The 21,905-nt window shown below is 48.6% G+C and overlaps 2 protein-coding genes across 10 annotated transcripts in view; both read left to right on the forward strand.

Moving 5' to 3' along the window:
• Positions 1 to 4,721, forward strand: part of STAG3 (stromal antigen 3) — a 27,153-nt gene extending 22,432 nt beyond the window's left edge. For all 5 annotated transcript variants that reach the window (XM_046665995.1, XM_046665998.1, XM_046665999.1 and 2 more), the window contains 5 exons: positions 1,977 to 2,151; positions 2,417 to 2,518; positions 2,822 to 2,900; positions 3,978 to 4,037; positions 4,300 to 4,721. In XM_046665995.1, coding sequence (XP_046521951.1) covers positions 1,977 to 2,151; positions 2,417 to 2,518; positions 2,822 to 2,900; positions 3,978 to 4,037; positions 4,300 to 4,308 — 425 coding nt within the window. In that variant the 3' untranslated portion in view covers positions 4,309 to 4,721. The remainder of the gene's footprint in view (positions 1 to 1,976; positions 2,152 to 2,416; positions 2,519 to 2,821; positions 2,901 to 3,977; positions 4,038 to 4,299) is intronic.
• Positions 4,722 to 8,663: 3,942 nt separating this feature from the next.
• Positions 8,664 to 14,287, forward strand: PVRIG (PVR related immunoglobulin domain containing). 5 transcript variants are annotated; one of them, XM_046666938.1, is made up of 6 exons: positions 11,725 to 12,110; positions 12,394 to 12,549; positions 12,628 to 12,763; positions 12,848 to 13,409; positions 13,500 to 13,557; positions 13,660 to 14,287. In XM_046666938.1, the coding sequence occupies exons 1-6, from the start codon at positions 12,021 to 12,023 to the stop codon at positions 13,984 to 13,986; spliced, it is 1,329 nt and encodes a 442-aa protein (XP_046522894.1). In that variant the 5' UTR covers positions 11,725 to 12,020; the 3' UTR covers positions 13,987 to 14,287. The 5 variants fall into 5 exon arrangements, with proteins under 5 accessions (XP_046522897.1, XP_046522894.1, XP_046522896.1 ...); XM_046666940.1 differs by having other exon boundaries at positions 11,728 to 12,110; positions 12,394 to 12,763; positions 12,848 to 13,198; positions 13,307 to 13,409; XM_046666939.1 differs by having other exon boundaries at positions 11,729 to 12,110; positions 12,394 to 12,763; positions 12,848 to 13,198; positions 13,286 to 13,409.
• The last annotated feature ends 7,618 nt before the right edge of the window (positions 14,288 to 21,905 follow it).

Below are 21,905 nucleotides of genomic sequence, written 5' to 3' on the forward strand. Positions count from 1 at the left end.
TGGAGGCCATGAAAGATCCTCAAGCAGCTTACTATCTAGTAGGAAAGAGAGAAAAAACATGTATAGAAAATCTGAATTATGAACAGGCATTAGTAAATGAGTTTGACAGATGAATGCTGCAGAATTCAAGGAAGGAAGGGATCACTTTAAGTTTAGTTGATCTGTGAAGGCTTAATCAAGAAGCTGGAATTTAAGCTGGAGCTTGAAAAATGGATTTATAAATAAGATTTATGTAAGCTGAACAGAGGAAGAGTGAGTATCATGGATCAGCAGAATAGCACAGGCAGAACATAGAAAGCTATGTGTTAGCCAAAGCACATCGATGTGTAGATTGGTTTGCTTAGATCAGAGGGTTTGTAAAAGTAGGATAAAACTGAAAAGATTAGTTCCATTGTTCATTCAACAGATATCTATTGAGCACCATGTGCTGGGAACACAGCAATGAACAAAACTAGAGGTGAGAAGTGGCCAGATTCTGGATGCATTTGCAAGATACCACTAATAGGACTTTTTGACAAACTGGATGTGGGATGTAAGACAGAGGAGTTGAGGCTGACTCCAAGGGTTTTAGCCTAACAATTGGAAGGATGGAGTTCATAGCAACTGAGACGGGAACGCTGTAAGATCGGGGCTTTGGTATTAGCTGTGTTGATTGGAGATGTTAGACAGACAGCTGGGGATAGGAACCTGGAGTTCAGGGGAGAGGCAAAAGCTTGAGATAAATTTGGGAGTTGGTATTTAACGTTGTGAACCTGAATGGCTGAGGAAGCCAGTGAAGATGGGGCAGTTGGAAGGTCTACGGGCTGAGACCTTGGGCATTACACCGTTAATAGGTTGGGGAGATTAGGAGGATCTACCTGCAGATACAAGCTCATTGCTGTGGCTCTTCCCTGTTTTCTGTAGCTCTCCACTTAAACCACTAGCAACTCACTTTCCAGTTACTGGTTTCAGCATACGAACATGGCCTTGGGGAGAGAGAGTAATTGGGGGTATGAATGTTTACAGTTGACAGACACTGATATCAATTTGACTTATGTTTTAAAATAGCATTACCTGGGGGGCTGGCCCCGTGGCCGAGTGGTTAAGTTCGCGCGCTCCGCTGCAGGCAGCCCAGTGTTTCGTTGGTTTGAATCCTGGGCGCGGACATGGCACTGCTCATCAGACCACGCTGAGGCAGCGTCCCACATACCACAACTAGAAGAACCCACAACGAGAAGTATACAACTATGAACTATGTACTGGGGGGCTTTGGGGAGAAAAAGGAAAAAATAAAATCTTAAAAAAAAAAAAAAAGGAAAAAACATTCTTTTAAAAAAAAAAAAATAGCATTACCTGGGTTTTCTGAGACGTTTGTGGATTTTTTCTCCTCCTCTACCTTCTCAGATCACTGCAGGAGAGAGTTTCTTAACATTTTGAGCCTCAGGTCCTCCACTTATCCTTCATATCAGGACTGCACTGACATTGCAATCATCTCATTTTTTTCTGGCTTTTTTCTCTTCCTCCCTGTCCCTCATGTTTCCACCCTAGCTTCAAGTCCCGAAACTCTATTGCCATTTTAAGGTTTTTCTTAAAAAATCGTGAATGACTAGGACCTCAGATGTCTTCACCGATTGGCTGACACCTTTCAATCTTAAGGAATCTAACCCTCTCTCACATTTGTGTTCATGTGTTACTGTTTATCTGTGCAATGTATATTTAATTCTCTTTCCATCTTGTTTTTTAAACTATGCAGTAAGTTTTTCTTGGACAAGTCCTAGATACAATTCTATAAGCCTTACTTTTTAGTACATGGGGCTATACATTTAGTATGTAGCACTCTGCTCATTTTTTAGTCATACCATAATGAGGCCATATGGGTTTTCTAGTCTCTTCTTTCTTAACTTTCCCAAACCAAGTCCTGGGCAGGTCTTAAAAAAGTAAACACATCTGTGGTGATACCTGGTCTACAGTTAATATGTGCATCTGTTTCTTTGCAGGCCCCTCCAGGAGGCACAGAGAGGATATCTCTTCATCCCAAGAGGAAAGCCTGCAGCTGACCAGCATGCCACCTACACCCACCCTCACCTCCACAGCTGTGAAGACTAGGCAGCCCCTGGGGGGGCTGGAAGAGATGGAAGAAGAAGGCGGCTCAGAATCAGAGTTTACCCAAGGGTGAGGTCCAAGGGGAGAATCTGAGTGTCTGATTTCCCAGTTTGGTGTCTTGCCATCTCCATCTTGCTGTTTCTGTTCTGTTGTTCCTTCCTGCAGCACTCCCCCATTCTTAGGTTTTTCTCCAATCTTTTTCCATTTTTTTAGCTTTAAATTTTCTCTTTTTCCCTACACTCTGAGCTTCTCTCCCCTTTAACGCTGGCCACTTTATCTCCTCTTCTTACCCTTTGTATTTATCCCATCACTGATCCTACTTCATTCCCAACAGCCAACCCCTTTCAGGCACCCAGAGGTCAGAGTTCTCAAGCCCACATCATTTCCGGATTCCACTCAACCCTCCAGGTCCTGATCTGGGCAACCAGCTGACCCGGTGAGCTTTTCTCATCATCATCTATTTTCACATCAGGGCTGTCACCCACTGTGAGGGGCTTCTCCCTTTATCCAGTGCTTCTATTATGTGCTTTTCGGACTTGTTTTAACCACAGAACACCTCCTTTCAGGATAATGTGGAACCCTAGTATGTAAAACTGATATAAGTAAAGCTGCTCTGATTGAAGCAGAAGTAGGAACCTAGAGCCCTGCTCTACTTCCTGCCCATCCCTATGCCCCTGGGGTGCCTCAGGAGTCCTTAAACAGCAGTTGGAAAAACTCTGCTCTTTGCTGTTGCTGTCAGACTCAGCCTTATGGAAGAGGATGAAGAAGAGTTGGAAATTCAGAATGAGTCAAGTGAAGAATGGCAATATACAAACAAGGTGAGCGGCCGCAGCATACCCTCTCACTCGAACTAGAGACAGATGTGAGGAAGAGAAACGAGAGTAATTCTCCCGTCAGTCCTGCTGATGCCCGTGTATATGAAAGCGGCTTAGGACTTTTGAAAGAATCACAGAGTGAAAGAGGGAGGTTTGTAAGTTACTTTGCACTTTGCTTGGACTTTACTTTTGTTAAAGAAATAGGGAAAAGAAATTAAAAATAGCAAAAAGGACTGGAGTAGCACTTGCCCTCTCAATCCTCAAATAAGTATTTTGTCTCGGAATCTCCTAAGAATTGAAGGGAGTCCTAGAGCTAGAGATGGAGGGTCGTCTAGTCCAATCTTGCAGCCATTCAGTAAGTCTCTTCAGCACGTGCACACAGGCACACTCCTGCCTTCCCTCCTGTCTCCTGAGAGGCCTGCCCCAGCCCCTTCTCCTCCACTTACTACCTTTTTGTGCCCTGCCTGCTTCCCCAGGAGGAAATGCTGCCAGTCTAGTAGGAAAAGCATGGAATTTGAGTCCTCAGTTCCACCACTTTTGGCTGCTTAACCCCTCTCAGCCTCCTCATCTTTAAAATGGAGCTTTTCCACAAAATACAAAGTGAAGGCACCTTATAAACTAAACAGGGTTATGTGTCTGCTGTTGTTCTCCTGCTCCCTTCTCTGCTCTTTGAGGAGGGAGAAAGGACGGAATAGAGCAGGTGAATGGAGGTGTTATGCTCAGAAGGAAAAACCAGACAATGACATCTTCAAACTGGAAACTAGAGAGCAAGACCTCTATTAAAATAGTCTTTCCTAAAGTTCCCTTAGGAAAAACCTCATTCTCTGGTTCCAAAACTGAGTGAATTTAAGGGGCTCAGTCGGCAGGCTAGGAGAAAAGACCCTTTTCTGGTGACTCCAGGAAGTCTAGGCCTGAGCCTGCTGCTTCCCCTGCCTTTGCGACTCTCCCCTCCCTGACCATTCCAGGGACCCACCACAGCCTCGCACTTGTTCCTGTGAGACTGGAAAGGGCACTGTTTCTGTTCGCCAAGTGACGGGAGTGGGGAAGGGTCTTTCTGACTTTTGACCTCATTGTCTCTAGCACTCTTCCCCCAGTGAGCACGGGCTGGACCTCTTAGATTCTACAGAGCTGAACATTGAGGTGAGCATCCCCCAACCAGACTGTGAAGGCAGGTTAAGAGGAGTTGTGTGTCCTTGGGAGATGCCGGTAGGTAACCCATGTCCCTGTCAAATAGGTGGAAAGAAGGCCCAGGGCCTGCCCTCTCAGCTGTCCCAGAGCTTCAGGAGTAGCTTTGAGGGGAGGGCAGGAGGAGAATGGTCATCTGGAGGACCTTGCAGTCGTCTCTTTGCCCTTTGCTGTGTAGTTACGACATTGTTTTTCCCTTCCATCTTTCTCATTGCAGGATTTCTGACATGACTCGGCCCCTCCTCATCTCCACGCTCCACCTCAGTGACATAACCACTTGGAAAAGGCAAACAGGAGAACAGAGCAAAAGGAACCATTACTTCCAGGCCTCCCCCTGGTCTCTGAGGGGAAGGAGAGGTGGGCTTTGCCTTTCTAACCTCACCTTTCTCTGAGGATGTTGGGATGGAGAAGCCTTAGGCCCCCTGCCTTCTTAATGCACCATGGCTCTGTCCCTCTGTGTTTGAGCAGACTGCCTGTTTCCTGCTGGGTTTGGAGGGGTGAGGGCTTCTCCTCAGTATTGGAGGGGGGCACTGCCTCGTGTGTTGAATGGAAATAGCCAAGTAGTTTTCCTGTATTTTTGAAACATCTTTCCCAGCCTCTTCTGTGCCCTAGTGATTAGCCCAATAAACATGTTTGAATCAGCCGATTCCCAAAGTGTGGCTTGAGATTGTTAAACTCTTGGAGATCAGGTTCTTTGCTGGTGTCTTAAGTGGCTCTGCCTAGCCCCGTGGTCCAGTGTACAGATGCCAGCACTGCACACACCCTCCACCAGGTGCTTTGTGTACTGGCTCTCAAGGATGTAAGGCTTAGCACTTGAGAGACTGGATGGGGCCAAGGGCTTAGGGAGAGACTGGCTGCCTTGGAATAGTGGCGACAGTTTAGGCCAAAGAGGGGAGGTAGTATCTAATTGGCTAGAGGGTGGACCTGCCTGTGTCACCTACACTGAGGCCAGACCAGGCCACATATCTTCACAGCCTTTACCCAAGGGTTCTTTTCTGGGGTAATTTTAAGTAGTCATCCCAAAGACACCTGTTACAATTTGAAATTTTATAGAATCTCAGTATCTGCAAGTTAGGAGGAAAGTTATAAGTTGTTCTAAATGTCTGACCCCCAAATCCAAGTCCTTAACACCACCTTCTCTCTCATCCTTGCCTTCCCCAGCCTGTTCTTCCAAGTTCTGTCAAGTCATTCTCCAAAATATCTCTCTGATCTGTCTCTTCTCTCGTTGCCACTGTTATCTCTCACCTATCCTGCCACAAAATAGCCTCCGGAAACCGGCGTCCTTGGAACTCTGACTTGTTTAAACCGGCCTCCTTGGAACTCGGCTTGTTTGTTCTTGTTCTGTTTCATGGAGCTTCACAGCACCTCTGTTCTCTTTTCCCTTTGACAAGCAATCAAATATATAGAGACACTGTTGTCGCTTTCTCCTTTAACTGTTTAAGGAACCCTTCAGCCTCTTCTTTTAGATATGATTTCCAGTTCTTCCCTGTCCTGGGCATTTGCTTTAATTTCGAGTTCTCACTGTGGGCTCCCAGGCTGAACATAGCCATCTAGCTAGTGGTCTGTGCAGAAGGAACCATGACTTCCTGTGATCTGGTCACTCAGCTAAACTCCTTTCTTCCTTTTCCCCCTTCTTCTCCCATACTCTCCCTCCCAGATAAAAGCTAGAAGTTTGGTTTTTGAGTCTCCTTTTGGAAAGGCAGGCTACCAGTGCCCTGGCGGGCAGCTAAGCCATTCAGAGATTTTTAACGTGTATTCAGGTAGAACAACTCTAAGGAGAGGAGCTTTTTTTGTGGGATCTGAGAGCAGAGTGGGAACTAAGGATCCTGGAGGAGAAAGATTGCTGAGTGATTTAAATGCCAGCCAAGCTGAGGGTACTTCACAAGATCAGAAGAGAAACTCAGAGCCTTTGTAAATGTGGAGATCTTTATGCAGCAGACACCCTAGTCTGGTGGATTGAGCCCCAACCTTGGAATCTGCAATTTTTCTACCATGCTCCCCAAATTCTTTGACATTCTTTATTGAAAGGTTGGGTCTAGGTCCTCTCCCCTTGAATATGGGTTCTGCGATTGCTTGATTAATAGAATACGGTGGAGTGATGCTGTGCCAGTTTCCAAATCCAGACCTTAACCTGGTAGCTTCCATGTCCTGTTTCTTAAGATTGTAGGGGAGGAAGAACATACCCACTGGGTCCTTCTGGCTGGGCTACGAATTAAATTGAAATGAGACAGAATAACAGGAAAAATCAAACAAAGCTTTATAACATGTATACATGAGAGAGACTCAGGAAAACTGGGTAACTCGCCAAAATGGCAGAGGCTCTCATCATAGATACCATCTTCAGCTAAAGACAAAGGAGGATGTTGGGGCTGGTGGTTTGGGGCTTCAAAGGGGAGAAGGCCAGTCACATGGAAATGGAAAAGCAAATGTCTGGTAAATACAAATCTAATGAGAGCAGGTTTAGCAAGGATCCTCCCAGTCCACCAGATACCCAGAGTTATCTATGGTGATGGCCTGTCCTGGGGACAGGCCTTTATTTTAAATTTCTTTTAGACCATTAGGGGGAAGGTCAAAGTTGCTTTCAAAGTCTTTTGTTCTTAAAAATAGTCAAGGCAAGGCAAAGAGACACATTTTGGGGTGGCCAATTCTGATCCCCGACAAGCTGTTCACTCTTGGAACCCAATCACCATGCTGTGAGAAAGCCCCAGGCAGCCGCATGGAAACGCCACATGTTGGCGTCCAGCCAACAGCCGTAGGTGAGGTCCCAGCCTATGTCCAGCATCAACCACCAGACATGATTCAGACATGAATGAAATGATCCCAACACCCAGCCTTTGAGTCTTCTAGCTGAGGCCCCAGGCATCAGGGAGCCAAAGACAAGCCATGTTTTCTGTGCCTTTTCCAAATCCTGACTCTCAGAATCCATGAACATGATAAAAATGGTGGTATTAATGAGACAGGAACCAGCCTAATGAGACAGGGCCATCTGCAAGGCCCCAGGCCTAACAAGATTGGCCCCAACAAGATTGGCCTAACCAATTGGCAAGCTAGGAGAATCAGATAGAGGCCACCAAGATCCACATTCTGTGGCCTCTGGGCTTACGCATGCACCCTAGCACCCAGGAGTCCACTGAAGCTGACTCTAGCCCCATTAGCGTAGTAAAAATCATACCCAGGAGTGGAGAGCTAGCATGCTAATGATACATGCGTCGCATGAGGTGGCATGTTGAACAACAGCACAGGTGCAAGCACAGCCCCACCTCCACATGCCATGACAAGGCCCTCTTCCCCAGCCTTTGCCTAACAAAAGCCCCTCGATCCCACTCCCTAACGAGCCGATCACTTCCCCTTTTCCTTTCCACACCAGCTCTGTTGTGCCTCTCCTGTGCACAGGCTAATAAACTTTTACTTTCTACTCACATTTGTTTTCGCTCTTGATTTCTATCCTGGGGGACAGTAAGAACCCAATGTGCCGGTAACGTCTGCACCACTAAGTTTAGGGTGATTTGTTATGTATCACTAGTAACTGAGACAGAACCGTAGAGTCATAAGACTCCAAAAGTCTGGGCATCGTTATCAGTTAAAAAAATATATTTATATATTATATAAACATTTACTATTTTAATTTATTATACACATTAAAAATGTAATGGGTGAGTTGAAATAAATTATTTAAATATTTTATTGGTTAACAGTGCAAAATACTTTTTTGCTCTAAAAAACTAGAGCAAAGTGAGAAAAATTTTTAAATCATGGTTTAACATTTTCTGAAGTTCTAGTTGAAAGTTGCTTATTTTGAGAATTAGTTTTAATGACCTTCATAACTGAAAAGAGTACCTCTCAAAAACATGTAAATCCAAATGAAGTAGGTGCTGATTTGGCTCTCTTCACCACCTTTTTAATAGATGAGTTAAAACCCATTGAAATTCTTCACTTGGAAGAGTTGTAAACAGGTCAGAAAACGATTTCCAAGCTCAGATGACAGCGTTCTCAGAGGGGATGTGCATTGTTTGGGGCCACAAAACCACTACATCCTGTAGCATGTAAACTTCAGTAATAAGCTCATCGTAATAAGCTGTGGGTTTCCCTCTCTTACCTTAGGATGCTGATCTTATTAGAGGTAAAGCAAGACGTTGGGATCCCAGTGAGGGGACCAGTGTCATGTCATAGTAATAAAAGTTAACTTCATTGTATTTTTCTCTTAAAAAATTAGAAATTAGTCATATTTCCTGCATGTCATCAGTAGACGTTTTGTGTACCACCTTGAGGTGCAAACACCTCACCTTGACAACCACAGCTTTGAAGGGTTTTGTGCTAGTATACCCCTTGCCAACAGGCGGGGGTGTGGGCTGCACGGGCAGCAGCTCCAGGTGGTCAGGCCCAGGCCAGGCTGGAACCGTAGCTCGGGCTGGAGATGGGGAGGCCTCTGCACAGGCTGAACCTTACCTGGGCTGATAAGTGACATCAAGCGATCCTTTTCAGGGGCCTGGTGGTACTTGCACGCCTGTTATCTTACTATTGCTTTTATAATTTTTGTAATAACTTTTATTAGTAAATTTATAATAATTGCTTTTAAATAATTTTCAATAAGGCTTTTTCTTTTTTAACCTTTGTTGTGGCCATGAGCTCCGCCAAAAGGTGAATTGCTGGTGTTCTCTCCTAAATTATTAAAGGGAAGAGGTTTTTCCAGATTGCTGAGAAAAGTCTCGAGCTGAAGGTAAGTCACCCTGTGCTTTGAACTCCAGGCAACACTGACCAGGGGGTTACAGGATGGAAGAAGAATTTGTGCTTGGGTGACATGAAGGGATGAGGTGGCAAGATGGGGAAACGGTTTATTTTCACACGTAGACGTTTTGAAGCCTTCCTTGAGCTCTGTAGTTCCTTCCCTGGCCATGGGGGAACTCTGTGACCCTGGAGAGGATCCACAGAACACGTCACTCTTGAGTGCAGATTCACTAAAAACCCGTGTGTGGAGTTGGGAGAGCTGGAGAAATAGGCACTAAAAAGTGTGGTCAGGAAAGAGCAGAGAGAAGAGTGGCAAACCCACCAGAAATAAACCCTGGAAACTAGAGAAGAATAGCGGGCAGAGGAACACAGAATCCCAGGGAGACTTGAAGGAAAAGTAGATGAGAACCGGTGAAGAGACTGGTGTAGCAGACGCCGAAAGTGAAGTGTCTCATGTCTTTGTCGTAGCCTCTCGCGTCCGAGCATGAGGAGGCAGCCCAATCTGGAAACAGCACAGTTTCTCCACTGATGAGGCAGAGGACTGCTGGGTTTTGACAGAAATCTTGCAATTCAATTTAAATGTTTTGACTGTGTGTAGGAGAGGCAGCTCAGCATAGTTGTTAATAGTGTGGGTTCAGGAGCTAAAATATTTGTCAGTGTTCAAATCCTGCTTCACTGTATACTGACCTTGTGACCCTGGGCGGGTTATTTCCTCATATGGTGATTGTAAGTGTGGAGCTAATATGTGTGAATCACCGAGGACAAATTTAGCACATAGTATAACTCAGATGTGCCTCTTATTGTTTATACTACTTTGGTGCAGGAAAATAAGTGGCCTTTTTCACAACATTTAAAATATAGGTAAAAATAAAATAAATGGGGCAGTTATGAGGCTCACTCTACAGACCCACGTGAGGAAGGTCTCATAAAAGGATGGTCACCAACGTTCGCTGAGGGCTCGAGCCAGGCCGGGGCAGAGTGCCGCACCTGTGCTAACTAGTCCTCTCACTTATACTGGGAAGCCATGTGACCCGTGTTGAGATGTTGCCACTTTGGGTGGTTAAGTCTCTTTGTCTAAGCCCGCAGAGCTATGAAATGGTGACACCGGTTCAAACCCTCGTGGGCCCAATTCTAGAGACTGACCACAGGCTGCTTTCACTGCAGCAGGACTCGGGCTGTGGCTGCAGAGATTTCACCAAGAAGCATCAGAGCAGGTGGCCGTTGCCAGACCTGTGTCATCTAAGTACCTCCAGGCCAAAGAGAGAAGAGGCCGACCATGCTGGCCTGATGATCCAGGGCTTGTGTTGCTAGGCTGAGTGACTTTGTGTCTCTGGAGCTCAAAATTCTGGAGACTATTCAGGAATAGCCAAGAAAGCTCTGAGAAAAGGACAAGGGCCCTCACATATATCAAAACATAAAAGCATTCTACTTAGGACCATGTGGCATTGAAAGAGGAATAAGCAAGTCAGTCAGTGGATAGACTACGAAAGAGAATCCAGAAGCAGAACCACTTATAAGGATTTATGATCAAGAGGGCAGTTTGAAACGGTAGGGAAAGAGACTATTCAGTAAATGGTTTGGGGGGAGCTGGCCCCATGGCCGAGCGGTTAAGTTCGTGCACTCCTCTGCAGGCGGCCCAGTGTTTCATTGGTTCGAATCCTGGGTGCGGACATGGCACTGCTCATCAAACCACACTGAGGCAGCATCCCACATGCCGCAGCTAGAAGGACACACAACGAAGAATATACAACTATGTACCGGGGGGCTTTGGGGAGAAAAAGGAAAAAAATAAAATCTTTAAAAAAAAAATTTTTCAAAAAAAATAAATGATTTGGGGACATCTGGCTCTCCATCTAAAATAAAATGTCACGCTATTGTACACAGCCCCCAAATCAAAATTCTTCATGGGCTAAAAATAAACCCTCCGTAGAGTTAAGCATAAAAACAAAACTAGGGAATTGTTTTTAGAACTTGGCCTTCTAAGCAATACACAAAATCTAGAGATGATAAAAGATTGACAGTTTCAATCTCATGAAAATTCAGATGGCGAGGGGAGTGGGAATGAGTAGGCCGGTGAGGGAGGACTTTGACGTTTTCTATTCTTCTGTGTTTGAGGCTTATACAGTGAGGACTCACTGAGGGGACAGCACAGGATGAGACACAACGCAAAGAGTAAAAATAAAATTGAAAATATTGGTGAACAGTTAACTTCGTGCCAAGGCTTTGCACATCCTGATCACCAAGTATTGGGCTCCTCTTATGTACTCGGACTGTGTGGGGAGTGAATAAAAGACAGCCACCACTCAGGGCCCGCCATTTGTGCAACGGTTGTCCAAGCAGGAAATGTTCACGCAGGGACAGCTTCCTGGAGGTGGTGGGATTTGAGCTGGGCCTTGCAAAGTGGGGAGGATGGGAGACAAGGGTCTTCCAGGCTAGGGAGGCTGAGGCCAGCAGCCCCACATGCCCCGGTGCTCTGCACCCACGCTGGGCTGGGCCACCTTGAACTGGGTCAGCTCTGCACGCGTCTCACACCCTGTCAGGGAAACAGTAAGGGAGGAGGTGGTGAGCGCAGGGCTGGGTCAGGTTTGGAGACTGGTTCATCAGGCCTGAGAGAAGGTGAAGCGGGGGAGAGGACGCCAACTGGGCTGGGAGCAGTGAAGTGACGGCCTGGAGGCCCTGCTTATCCAGGCTCTCAGGTGTGGAGGGAGTGACAGAGTTTGCTCAAGAAACCGACTGGTCTATGGCTAACACTACAGGATGAAACACAGATGCTGAATCCAGGGCACGTGGGCAGGCCTGGCTTCAGAGAGGCCACAACAGCCCTGGGCCACCTCTCAGTTCTCACCACACCCTGGACGAGAGTCCTCAGCATGGGCCCTTGGCTCTAACCCTGGGCTCACCAAGCTACTCTCCAGATTCAAGCTCAGCACAGGATAAGACAAGACGCAAAGCATTCTGACCTCTGGCTAGGGTCCCCTGTCACTGTTGATACCACAGCATTTGGCTTGGTTTGCATTCTGTAAATCAACATAAACAGGGAAGCAATGGAGCCACACTTTGTGGAAAGAGACGGCTTGGGTCAGACAGGTGGCAAGAGGGACAGGTGGTCAGGATTTCCTGATGGGCTGGAGACGAGAAGAGTCGCGGATGCCCATGCCTTTGGCCTGAGGAGCTGAAAGCCGGTTGTCCTACCTGTGCTGGGGGAGGCTGCAGATGGGGCAAAGTTCAGTTTGGGGCGTGCTTGTGACGTTAGGCATCCAAGAGACGATGTTAAGCGGGGCAGCTGGCTGTGCAAGGCTGGAGGTCAGGAGGGAGATCTGGGTTGGATTTAAATGTGGGACTGGCTGGCACATAGGCAGTGTGGAAGGCCACTTCAGGTGTCCCCAAGAGAGAAGTGAGGGGTCAGGCTCGGTTTGGCTCTTGGTAGTCTCCCTGCTGACTTGCCTGCTTACAGGTCTTCCTCCTCCCAAGTTCCTCCACGTTCCCTGCCCCTTAGCTGGGCAAGGGCCAGGGGTCAGAGTCTTCTTCCTGAGGAAAAACCAGGCGCCCCTGGTTCTTCCCTCCCCCACCCCTCGCCCCTTTCCAGGGCCTGGCCGGCTACCCACAGACGGCCCTGGGAAAGGAACCTCAGCCACCCGCCCTGCTCACCCTGAAGCACGGCATGGAGACAGGGAAACCTTGTCACTGTCACTTTAAGTCTCCTGAGGAAGGAGGTCCATCGCCCACTGCTCACCACACGGAGGTAAGTGAGAGAAGGAAGTGGGGCAGGGTGTGGAGAACACCCAGCCCGGCTGCTCCCCCGGCCTGCTCACACCTGCAGACTTCCTGCAATGAGACCGGAAACAGGTGCCGTCCCCACCACCACAGCCCCCAGAGCCTGGGCCAGAGGGGAGCCATGGACAGGCCCCGGGCCCTGCTCCTGCTCTTGGCGCTGCTGACACTCTGCGTCACTGCTGGTGAGTGGAGGCCAGAGAGACGCAGAGGCTGTGAGGGCGGGTGGAGACACAGGCCTGGGCTCTCCCTATGCCTGTATCCCACAGGGACCCCCAAGGTCTGGGTGCAAGTTCAGACGGAGGCCGCCAAGTCCCCGTCCTTCACTGTCCGCTGTGGATTCCTGGGATCTGGCTCCATCTCCCTGGTGACTGTGAGCTGCGGGAAGCCCGATGGTGCCGAAGGGGCCAGCCTGGCTGTGCTGCACCCAGAATTCGGCACGGAGCTGAAGGCCCCAGCCCTCCAGGCCCACTGGGAAACCAAAACCAGCATCTCCCTCACCCTGGAAGGGTCTGAGGGGAGAAGCCCCATTCCGAACACCACCTTCTGCTGCAAGTTTGTTTCCTTCCCCGAGGGCTCCCAGGCGGCCTGTGGGAACCCCTCCCTCAGCACAGACCAAGGTGGGGCTGGCGAGGGGAGGGCGCCCCGGGAGGGCAGGGAGGGCCTCCCAGCACCAGGCGCCGTCTGGTGCGTCTCTCTGTGCACAGGGCTCTCTGCCTCCACTCCAGCCCCCGTCTTGCGGGCCGACCTGGCTGGGATCTGGGGAGTCTCGGGGGTCCTCCTCTTTGGCTGCTTCTACCTCCTCCACCTCCTGCGCCGGCAGAGGCACTGGTGAGACCCCGCCCCTGCGGCCCTGTCTCAACCCCCACTGCACGGGGCTGGCCATGTGCTTTGCCCCTCACCCTCCTAACTCTCTCCAAGGTCTGTCATGAAGCTTCAGCCACCCCTCAGCAGCCCCCAGACACAGATGCCAGCAAGGGTGAGGACGAGGGGATCACTTTGGAGCTGGAATGGGGTGGGCTGCAGCTAGGGGGCCAGGGGGTGGAGCCTCACTTGGGCCTCCTTCCCATCACCCCTGCAGGCGGCCGGCCCAGCCTCCCTGGCCTCTCTCCACATCCCCTATGCCACGGTCAACACCAGCTACTTCTGCCCAGCAACTCTGGATACCGTCCTCCCGCCCCAGCCGCTGTCAAGGTGGGCGCAGCTCCCCACCCACAGGACACGCCAACCCCAGGCACCTGCCCCCTGGGCATCCCTGCCAGCCTCTGCTCGCAGCAGTTTCATCTCCGTTGAGAATGGACTCTATACTCAGGCAGGAGAGAGGCCTCCCCACGCAGGCCCCAACCTTACCCCTTTCCCTGACCCTCTGGGGCCCAGAGCCGTGGAGGGTCGTTTAGGAGTTCGATGAGAGGGACCCCAAGTCCACTCAGCCTTCCTCCCCTCCCAGGCCTCTGGGACCCCCTCTGTTGGGTGTCTGCATCCTGGGCGCCACCACCTTTGCACATCTGGTTTTATTCTTAGGCCTCCAGTAAGTGTCTCCACACATGCCTGGCCAGGGTGCACTTGTTGCGGATGTGGTCAGCGTGTGTGGGCACACGTGTGTGTATGTGAGGTGACAAACCCCATCCCAGGTGGTTTCCTGTTCTCAAGTCCCCAACTCTCCCAAGTGATGTCATAACTAAGTCAACAAAATGGTTTCTCTGACCGGAGCCTTGCCTGGGCCTTTTCTTTCTTGGGGGGTAAAGAGGTTAGAGGCAGTTTCAACCCCTGGGACACAGGGGTCAGGTTAGAAGTGGAGGAAGACAGGGCCTCAGCCTGGGAGATGCCTCCCCTGCCCACCCCCGGACAGGGGGTGATCGTGGGGCTGGGGTGGCAGTGTCGGGCAGGGGGACTCCTGGCCCTGCAGACCTTGCTGAGGGACACCAGGTGGGAAGGCAGGTTTGGGGGTCTGGTGGCCCCCAGGCAGGATGGTCCATACTCAAATCCCACCACGTCCTAGGAGAGCAGAAGGAGTTTCTGGGGCTTCAACCTGAGAAAAGTCCCTGTCGTCTGACTTGGTGTCCCTGTGACAGGGGCTCCCTGATGGTCTGGGGATGGGGCCCTCCTGTCTTCCCTCCACGTCCCAAATCTGCCCACGGTGCCTTCCTCGGGCTCCTCTCCTATCACGAGGACACCAGGACTACTCCCCACTGGCCATTCGGGGGGCAGGCAGAGGCCCGCTCAGACAGCAGCTGAACGCAGGCTCCCCTCCCCACTAACCTTCCCATCTGGGAGCCAGCCCGCTTTCAGCAAACAGGCCTGCAGCCTGGGCCTCATCGCGCCTTTGCCATGTGAGATAGCTCGGCGAGAGAGCTCTGTAAGCTGCCAGGCTCCACAGGAACGTGGCGGGTTCCAGGTGGCAGAGGGCAGGCAGGAGCCAGGCTAAGGTAGCAACCCCAACCAGGCTGAATACTAGTGGGGGGGTACACCTGCCACTCAGCCCCTTCCTCCATCCTGCGTATGGGAAATCCCAAGCCATGCCACCTGCCAAGCCAGGAACCACCCCTCTGCCTGGCTCAGGGAGGGCCTGCCCAGAGGCTGTGTCCAACCACAGAATCTTCCGGAAACCCAGCTTACTATTGCAGGCATGCTCAGATGTGGCCTTCCTAGGACCCATCGCCATCCAGCCACCAGCTCTACACTGCACTGGGGAGAGGGGGGACCAGGGAGGGTGACGGGGTGGTTAAGGGGTCATTGGGCCTGCCAGGCGTCAGCCTCTGTGAAGCCCTCAGCACTGGCCTAGTCGGCTCAGTGGTCCCTGCAGGGCTGGGGGCTCAAGGGAGAGAGGAGGGGGTGCTGCAGAGGTCCCTGAGGAGGGTCAGGGGCCCAGTAGTCTTGGGACCATGTCAGGACTAGGGACAGTGGTGTGGGGTCAATGGGGCTTGCAGGGTCTCAGGGGCGGCCTTGGCGCCAGGCTCCCCGGGAAGCCTTACTTCTCTAGAAGGGAATGGTCATGAGACAAGGGAGGTAGGGAGCTCTGAGGGCCCCAGGGCCCCCAGCCCGCCTCCCAGCAGGGCCACTTGCCATCGTGGAGTCAGGGGAGGGCCTCCCGGCCTGAGCCTTCCACAAGCTCAGGAAGCCGCAACCCAGCCTGGTCCCTGTGCTACGTGAAACCAAAAACCTCGGGACAGGGGCAGGCTACACAGCCAGCCTGCTCCCCCCTGTCCAGCCCCAAGTGCCCGAACCAGCCATCCTGAAGGGACCAGCTGAGAATGCTGAGCTGTGGCGCGCACTGCAGGGACATGGCTGGACGCAGCCCTGGAGATCAGCGGTCCAGGACCCTTCTCAGAGCCCAGTCTCGGAGATCATGCTCTAGGTGGAAGAGCTGGGCGGCAGAGGTGTCTTAGGGGGAGGGAGAGGGGGCCGCTGCCAGCAGCTTGGGCCAGCACGCACGCGCCGCCCAGCGGCCTCGCTGGGGCGGTGCGGACAGACCCTCCGGAGCCGGCCGGGCGGGAGGCCAGGCGCGCGAGGACCACCAGGCGGCGCTCCGCGGGGGCCGCGCTTCGGAGGCGCGCAGGGAGCTATGGGCGCCAGCAGGTGGCGCCGCTGACACCCTCTGCCGAGGGGCCCGACGGCGCGGCTGCCTCCGGGCCTCCCTGGAAGTTCCTCAGCAGGAGACGCCAGCTCCGCAGAGAGGAGAGCATCCTCGGAGGCGCTGCAGGGGTTGCAGGAGGAGGACAGACCTGTGACCCGCTCGCGTCCGCGACCCCCACCTGCTCCATACCCGGTCCCGCAACCCTGCCCTCGCCCACAGCAGCTGGCCCAGCAGCCCACTCCGGAGCCTGGGACCCAAGTTCGCCCCTCCCCAGATGGCCCTCAGGACCCCGCCACCCCACCGGCACACCCACCCCCGTGAATACCTCCACCCGCGGTCAGCTGCTGCTGCTTTCCCCAACCTCACCCCACTGCAGTTCAGCAGTGCGTCCCCAGCACCCGACCACCAGACCGTCTGCGCCTGCCCCTGGGTGACCCTGGGCCCCTCCTCCGCAGTCCAGCCCACACCCACACTCAGGCCTTTTCTGTTAAGGACTAGAAGTTTGCATTTCCCTAGACCCTCAGGTAGTGAACCAGAAGAAAGGGAACTGCCTTGAAGAGGGAGGGAGTGGGGATTGATTTTTCAGGCATGGCTTTAAAGAAAAGAATGAAAAATATCTCCCCCGAGCATCCCTAACCACTCATCCACACTCTCAAGGGTTTACGCCAGAATTCATAGTGCCTGTGAAGCTTCAAAAATACAAAGCCAATCACGTCGTCTAAAGTGACCCTCGAGGGGTAGTACACCTACACCCGGCGGATGTAAACACAGATCCCCCTAGAAGAAGCCACTTACACCCAGACCTCAAAGAATCCCCACAGATTAGGTTCCAAGTAAGAAGAAATCTCAATTTAAAAAAAAAAAAAAAATCATCAAGGGGACTGCCCTGTGGCCTAGTGGTTAAGTTCACATGCTCCACTTTGCTGGCCTGGGTTTGCAGGTTCGGATCCCCAGTGCAGACCTACACCACTCCTCAGTCATGCTGTGGTGGCCACCCACATACAAAATAGATTAAGATTGCCACAGATGTTAGCTCAGGGCGAATCTTCCTCAGCAAAAAAAAAAAAAAAAAAATCATCAAACACAGCAAAACAAGTGATCATGAGCAAGAGGACTGCAGAAACAATTAACTGCAGAACTAGACCCTCAAGGACTGCTAGTAGAATTACCTCATACGGGTCATAAAATAATATGTTTAAAGAAAGAAAAGATATTGGAAATATGAAACAAGAGCATGTAAAAGTGATCAGGCAGAAAAAAAAAAACCCACAGACAGAAACTCTAGTAATGTAATATATAAATACTGAAATAAAAAACTAAATGGATAAATTAAACAAGTTAGAAACAACTGGAGATAGGTCCAAAGATATTGTCAGAGTGCAGCATGGACACACAGAGAATAAAAATATGAAGAAAAGTCAGGCGTAAAAGGCAAGAGTAAGAAAGTCTGACATGTCGAATAATATGACTTTAGAAAGAGAGACTAGAGAAACTGGGAAATAAGAAGTATTTGAAGAGACAATGGCTGAGAATTTTCCGGTACTGATTCAAGAAGCCCAATAAATTCTAAGCATAATAAATAAAAAGAAGTCCACACCAGAAACATTCTAGTAAAACTGTAAAATACCAAAGACAAAAAGAAGACATTAATAGCAGGCAAAATAAAAAAAAAATAGTATCTACAGAATAGTAGCAAACAGACAGAGGTAACTTCTCAACGGAATCCAAACAACCGTGCCATGTTATCTTGGAATTGTGAAGAAAAAACAATGTCGACCTAGAATTACATGCCCGGATAAATTATTTTCTAGAACCCTAGCAAAATAAAGACATTTTCAGGCAAAATAAAAGTAACAGAAAGAAGTAAGGTCTGAGGTGCAAAAGGGAATGGTGAGGAAAAAGAAGTCAGCATGTAGGTAAATCAAAGCAAATATTGAGCTTATAAAACAGTAACAACAATGCCTAACCTGTGGGGTTTAAAAGATCAAGGTAGGAGTGCTAGTTCTGGTTAAGATGGAGGAAACGCACCCCACCCTATCTCTCCAATGATTGCAACTAAACCCTGGACAGAATCCATCACGCAGTTACTGGGGGACTCTGAGAAGTAAATCATAGCAGACAGATTGGAGAGAGAATTCAAAACTCAAGGAAAGATATGGCAGTGAGTTTAAGGTTTTGTTTTTTATCCTCCCGTATCTCCTAGCTCAGACTCAGAGCATCCTGAATCCCAGAACTGCATAGCAGGCACGGGAAGAAGCAGCTCCAAGAGAAAGCTCCTTTTTCTGCTCGGAGGACTAGGACAGGGTAAGTAGAGGGGAAACCCTGGTTTTTGTTTTTGTTTTGTTTTTTTGGTGAGGGAGATTGGGCCTGAGATCACATCCATTGCCAATCTTCCTCTTTTTGCTTGAGGAAGATTGGCCCTGTGCTAACATCTGTGCCAATCTTTCCTCTACTTTGTATGTGGGTTGCCACCACAGCATGGCTTGATGAGTGGTGCAGGTCCACGCCAAGGATTTGAACCTGTGAACCCGGGCCGCTGAAGCAGAGAGTGCCAAACTCAATCACTATACCACTGGGCCAGCCCCCCTGGTTTTATTTTTAATCCCACCCAACAGTGCTCTGAGGCAAGACCCTATCCCAAAGATGCCCTTTCATGGCTGTAGTAGCAATATAGCAACAACAGCAGACATGCCCACACTGACAGAGAAAGTAGGAGAGAGAAAAACATCCCTCTCTCTGACCATAGAAACTGGCAAAGGGAGCCCTTGTAGTCAAAAGAGTGCGGGGAGGATTCCCTGCTTTTTTCTCTCCCTTTCCTCCCACTGCTTCCCCCGAGGGGCAGATGCAGTCACTGGAAGCGTATCACAAGAAGCGCATGAGGAAACTAAGACTTTGGCTTTCTGTCTTCAAAAGGAGGAAGCTTGAGAAAGGGATTCCGTAAGCTGCATATGAAGTCCCAAGCCCACCTCCAAGATACACATACATGGAACTGAGCCATGAAGACATATCAAAGACTCTGAGAACTACGCTGTGATGTAAGTCCCCACCCGGGTCTCAGAATGGCCCACGGGCAGTGGAGGCGGCTGGAGGAGTGGAAGGGGGTGGGATGCATTCCCAGGACACATCCAAACACCACAGCCAAGCTTTTGAAAATGAAAATGGCAGTGGAACCACAGCACACAGACAGCACATTGGGACTGTGGTCTGAACTTTGTCGGCTCAACTGTCTGCCAAAACAGAGGAATCCACATCCTCCAAAGGGTTTTAATAAGACCCAGCATCTCATAGAATAATTCTTAAAATGTCCAGGATATAATCCAAAATTACTCAGTATACAAAGAAACAGGGAAATCTTGACAACCCTCAAGGTAAAAGACACTAACCCTAAAAAATGACACAACTGTCGGAATTGTTAGACAAAGACTTTAACATGGCTATTATGACCACGCTCTATGAAATAAGGTGAACAGTCTTGAAATGAATGGAAAGACAGACATTCTCAGCAGAAAATAAAAGCCACAAAAAAGAGCCAGATGGAAATTTTAAAAAGCTGACAAATATGATACCAGAAACAAAAAGTTAATTAGAAGAGTTCAATAGCAGAATGGAGATGAGAGAGGAAAGAATCAGTAAACTTAAAAATAGACCAAAAGAAATTATACAACCTGAACAGCCAGGAAAAATAAGATTTAAAAAATGACCAGAGCCTTAGAAACTCTGTTCCCATGGGACACTATAAAGAGGTCTAACATATGTGCCATTGGAGTTCTGTAAGAAGAGGAGATAGAGATCAATGCAGAAATAAATATTTGAACAAACAACGGCTGAACACTTCTCAGATGTGATCAAAGACATAAATTTAAAGATTTAAGAAGTTCAGTGAACCCTAGATAGAATAACTCAAAGAAAACCGTGTCCAGAGAGATCATAATCAAACTCCTAAAAACTAAAGATAAAGAAAGAAATCTTAAAAGCAGCCGGAGGATAACAAAACATTACATACAGGGGGAAAATAATTCAAAAGACTGCAGATTTCTCATCAGAAACAGTGGAGGGCAGAAGATAGCAGAACTACATGTTTAAAGGGTTGAAAGAAAAGAACTGTCAACCCAGGATTCTATACCCAGAGAAAACATCCTTCAGTAATAACAGCTAAATATATTCTCCAGTGAAAGAAAACCAACTGAATTCATAGCCAGCACACCTGCTCTAAAAGAAATGCTGAAGAAGTTCTTCACAGGGAAACTGGGAACCTCAGGAAGGTAGGGTGAGCAACAGAAACAGTAATTATCCCAGGGAGTATAAGAGATTATTTTTCTCCTTTTAAATTCTTTGAAATATATGTAACGGTTGAAAGAAAAATTATAACGTTATCCAGTGGGATTTTTTCTGATTGTAGATTTAAGACCTATGACAATTACAACATGAAAGGGCAGTTAAAGGCATGTATATGGTTGAAAGGTTTCTTCATTTCACTTCAAGTGGTAAAATATTAATTCTAACTAGACCATGAAAAATGAAGTATATATATATACACACATATATATTATAATCCCCAGAGCAATAAGCAAAAAACTACACAAGTTCTCATCAATAAATGGTGCTGGGACAACTGGATATCCACATGCAAAGAAAGAAGTTTCTGCTTGTAGTAATGGAAAAGTTTTGTAAATAGATAGTGGTGATGGTTGTACGACGCTGTGAATGTAAGTCACAACACTGAATTGTGCACTAAAGGATGGTTAAAATGGAAATTTTTATGTTACGTATATTTTACCACATTTAAAAAATTACTAATGTAATATACCAAAACTCAGTAAACTGTACACTTTAAATGAGTGAATTGTGTGGTATGTGAATTACAGCTCAATAAAGCCATTTTATGTTAAAATGGGACCAAAAAATTTTAACCGCACGTACTTGGAAATGAAGAGACACACGCTTAGATAACTCTTGAATCAAAAAGAAGTTAAAAGGGAAATAAACCACTTAGAAAGCAACAAGAAGGAAAACATGACCTACCACAACCTGGGGACACAAGGAGAACTGTACGCAGAGAAAAGTGTCCAGTCTTAAAGGCAATCATTTTTAAAGTAGAAGGATGAAAAATGAAATGAATACAGAATGAAAAATAAAGTGTGGAGATTTGGCAGACTGTTACATATACCTCAAAACCTGGAGCTGTTTCCTACCAGACACACAAAAGTATGGGCTCCTATATACGTGTTTTCGAGTATTTTTAATGGTTAATGGTTTTAACAGAACATTAAGTAGCTGATAAAATATTGAAAAATTGAAAAGGAAGTCTGTTAAAATTCACACTATTTTAGCTTAAATATTTTATTTATACCCAAACCAGAATTTATTATAAATTTACCTTCCCGGTTTTAATGGAAGCAAACTCAGCAATAATACTTTTAAAATCTGCTAGGTTTATGGCACCCCCTTAAATCTTCCGTCTGAGTGGAGTGCCTCATTGCCTAACCCTAATCCTGGTCCCACAAGTAAATGCACTTCCTGGCCTCTCTGGGACAGGTGGGGGTCAGACAACTGATTTCTGGTCAGCGTCGTGTGGGAGGAAGTGAAATCATCACCTCCAGAGGAAGTGCTGTAAGACATCTTGTGCAATCTTCCACACTCTGTCTCCTCGTTTGCCAGATGAATGGAGAGGACCCTTAGGAACTAGAGGAGGTGAAGCTGTGGGAGGGAAGAGCCTGGGTCCCCGAATCACCGATTGGAGGAGAGATGCCCAG

Source organism: Equus quagga, chromosome 7, assembly GCF_021613505.1.
Source record: "Equus quagga isolate Etosha38 chromosome 7, UCLA_HA_Equagga_1.0, whole genome shotgun sequence".
In the NCBI taxonomy this organism is placed as follows: domain Eukaryota; kingdom Metazoa; phylum Chordata; class Mammalia; order Perissodactyla; family Equidae; genus Equus; species Equus quagga.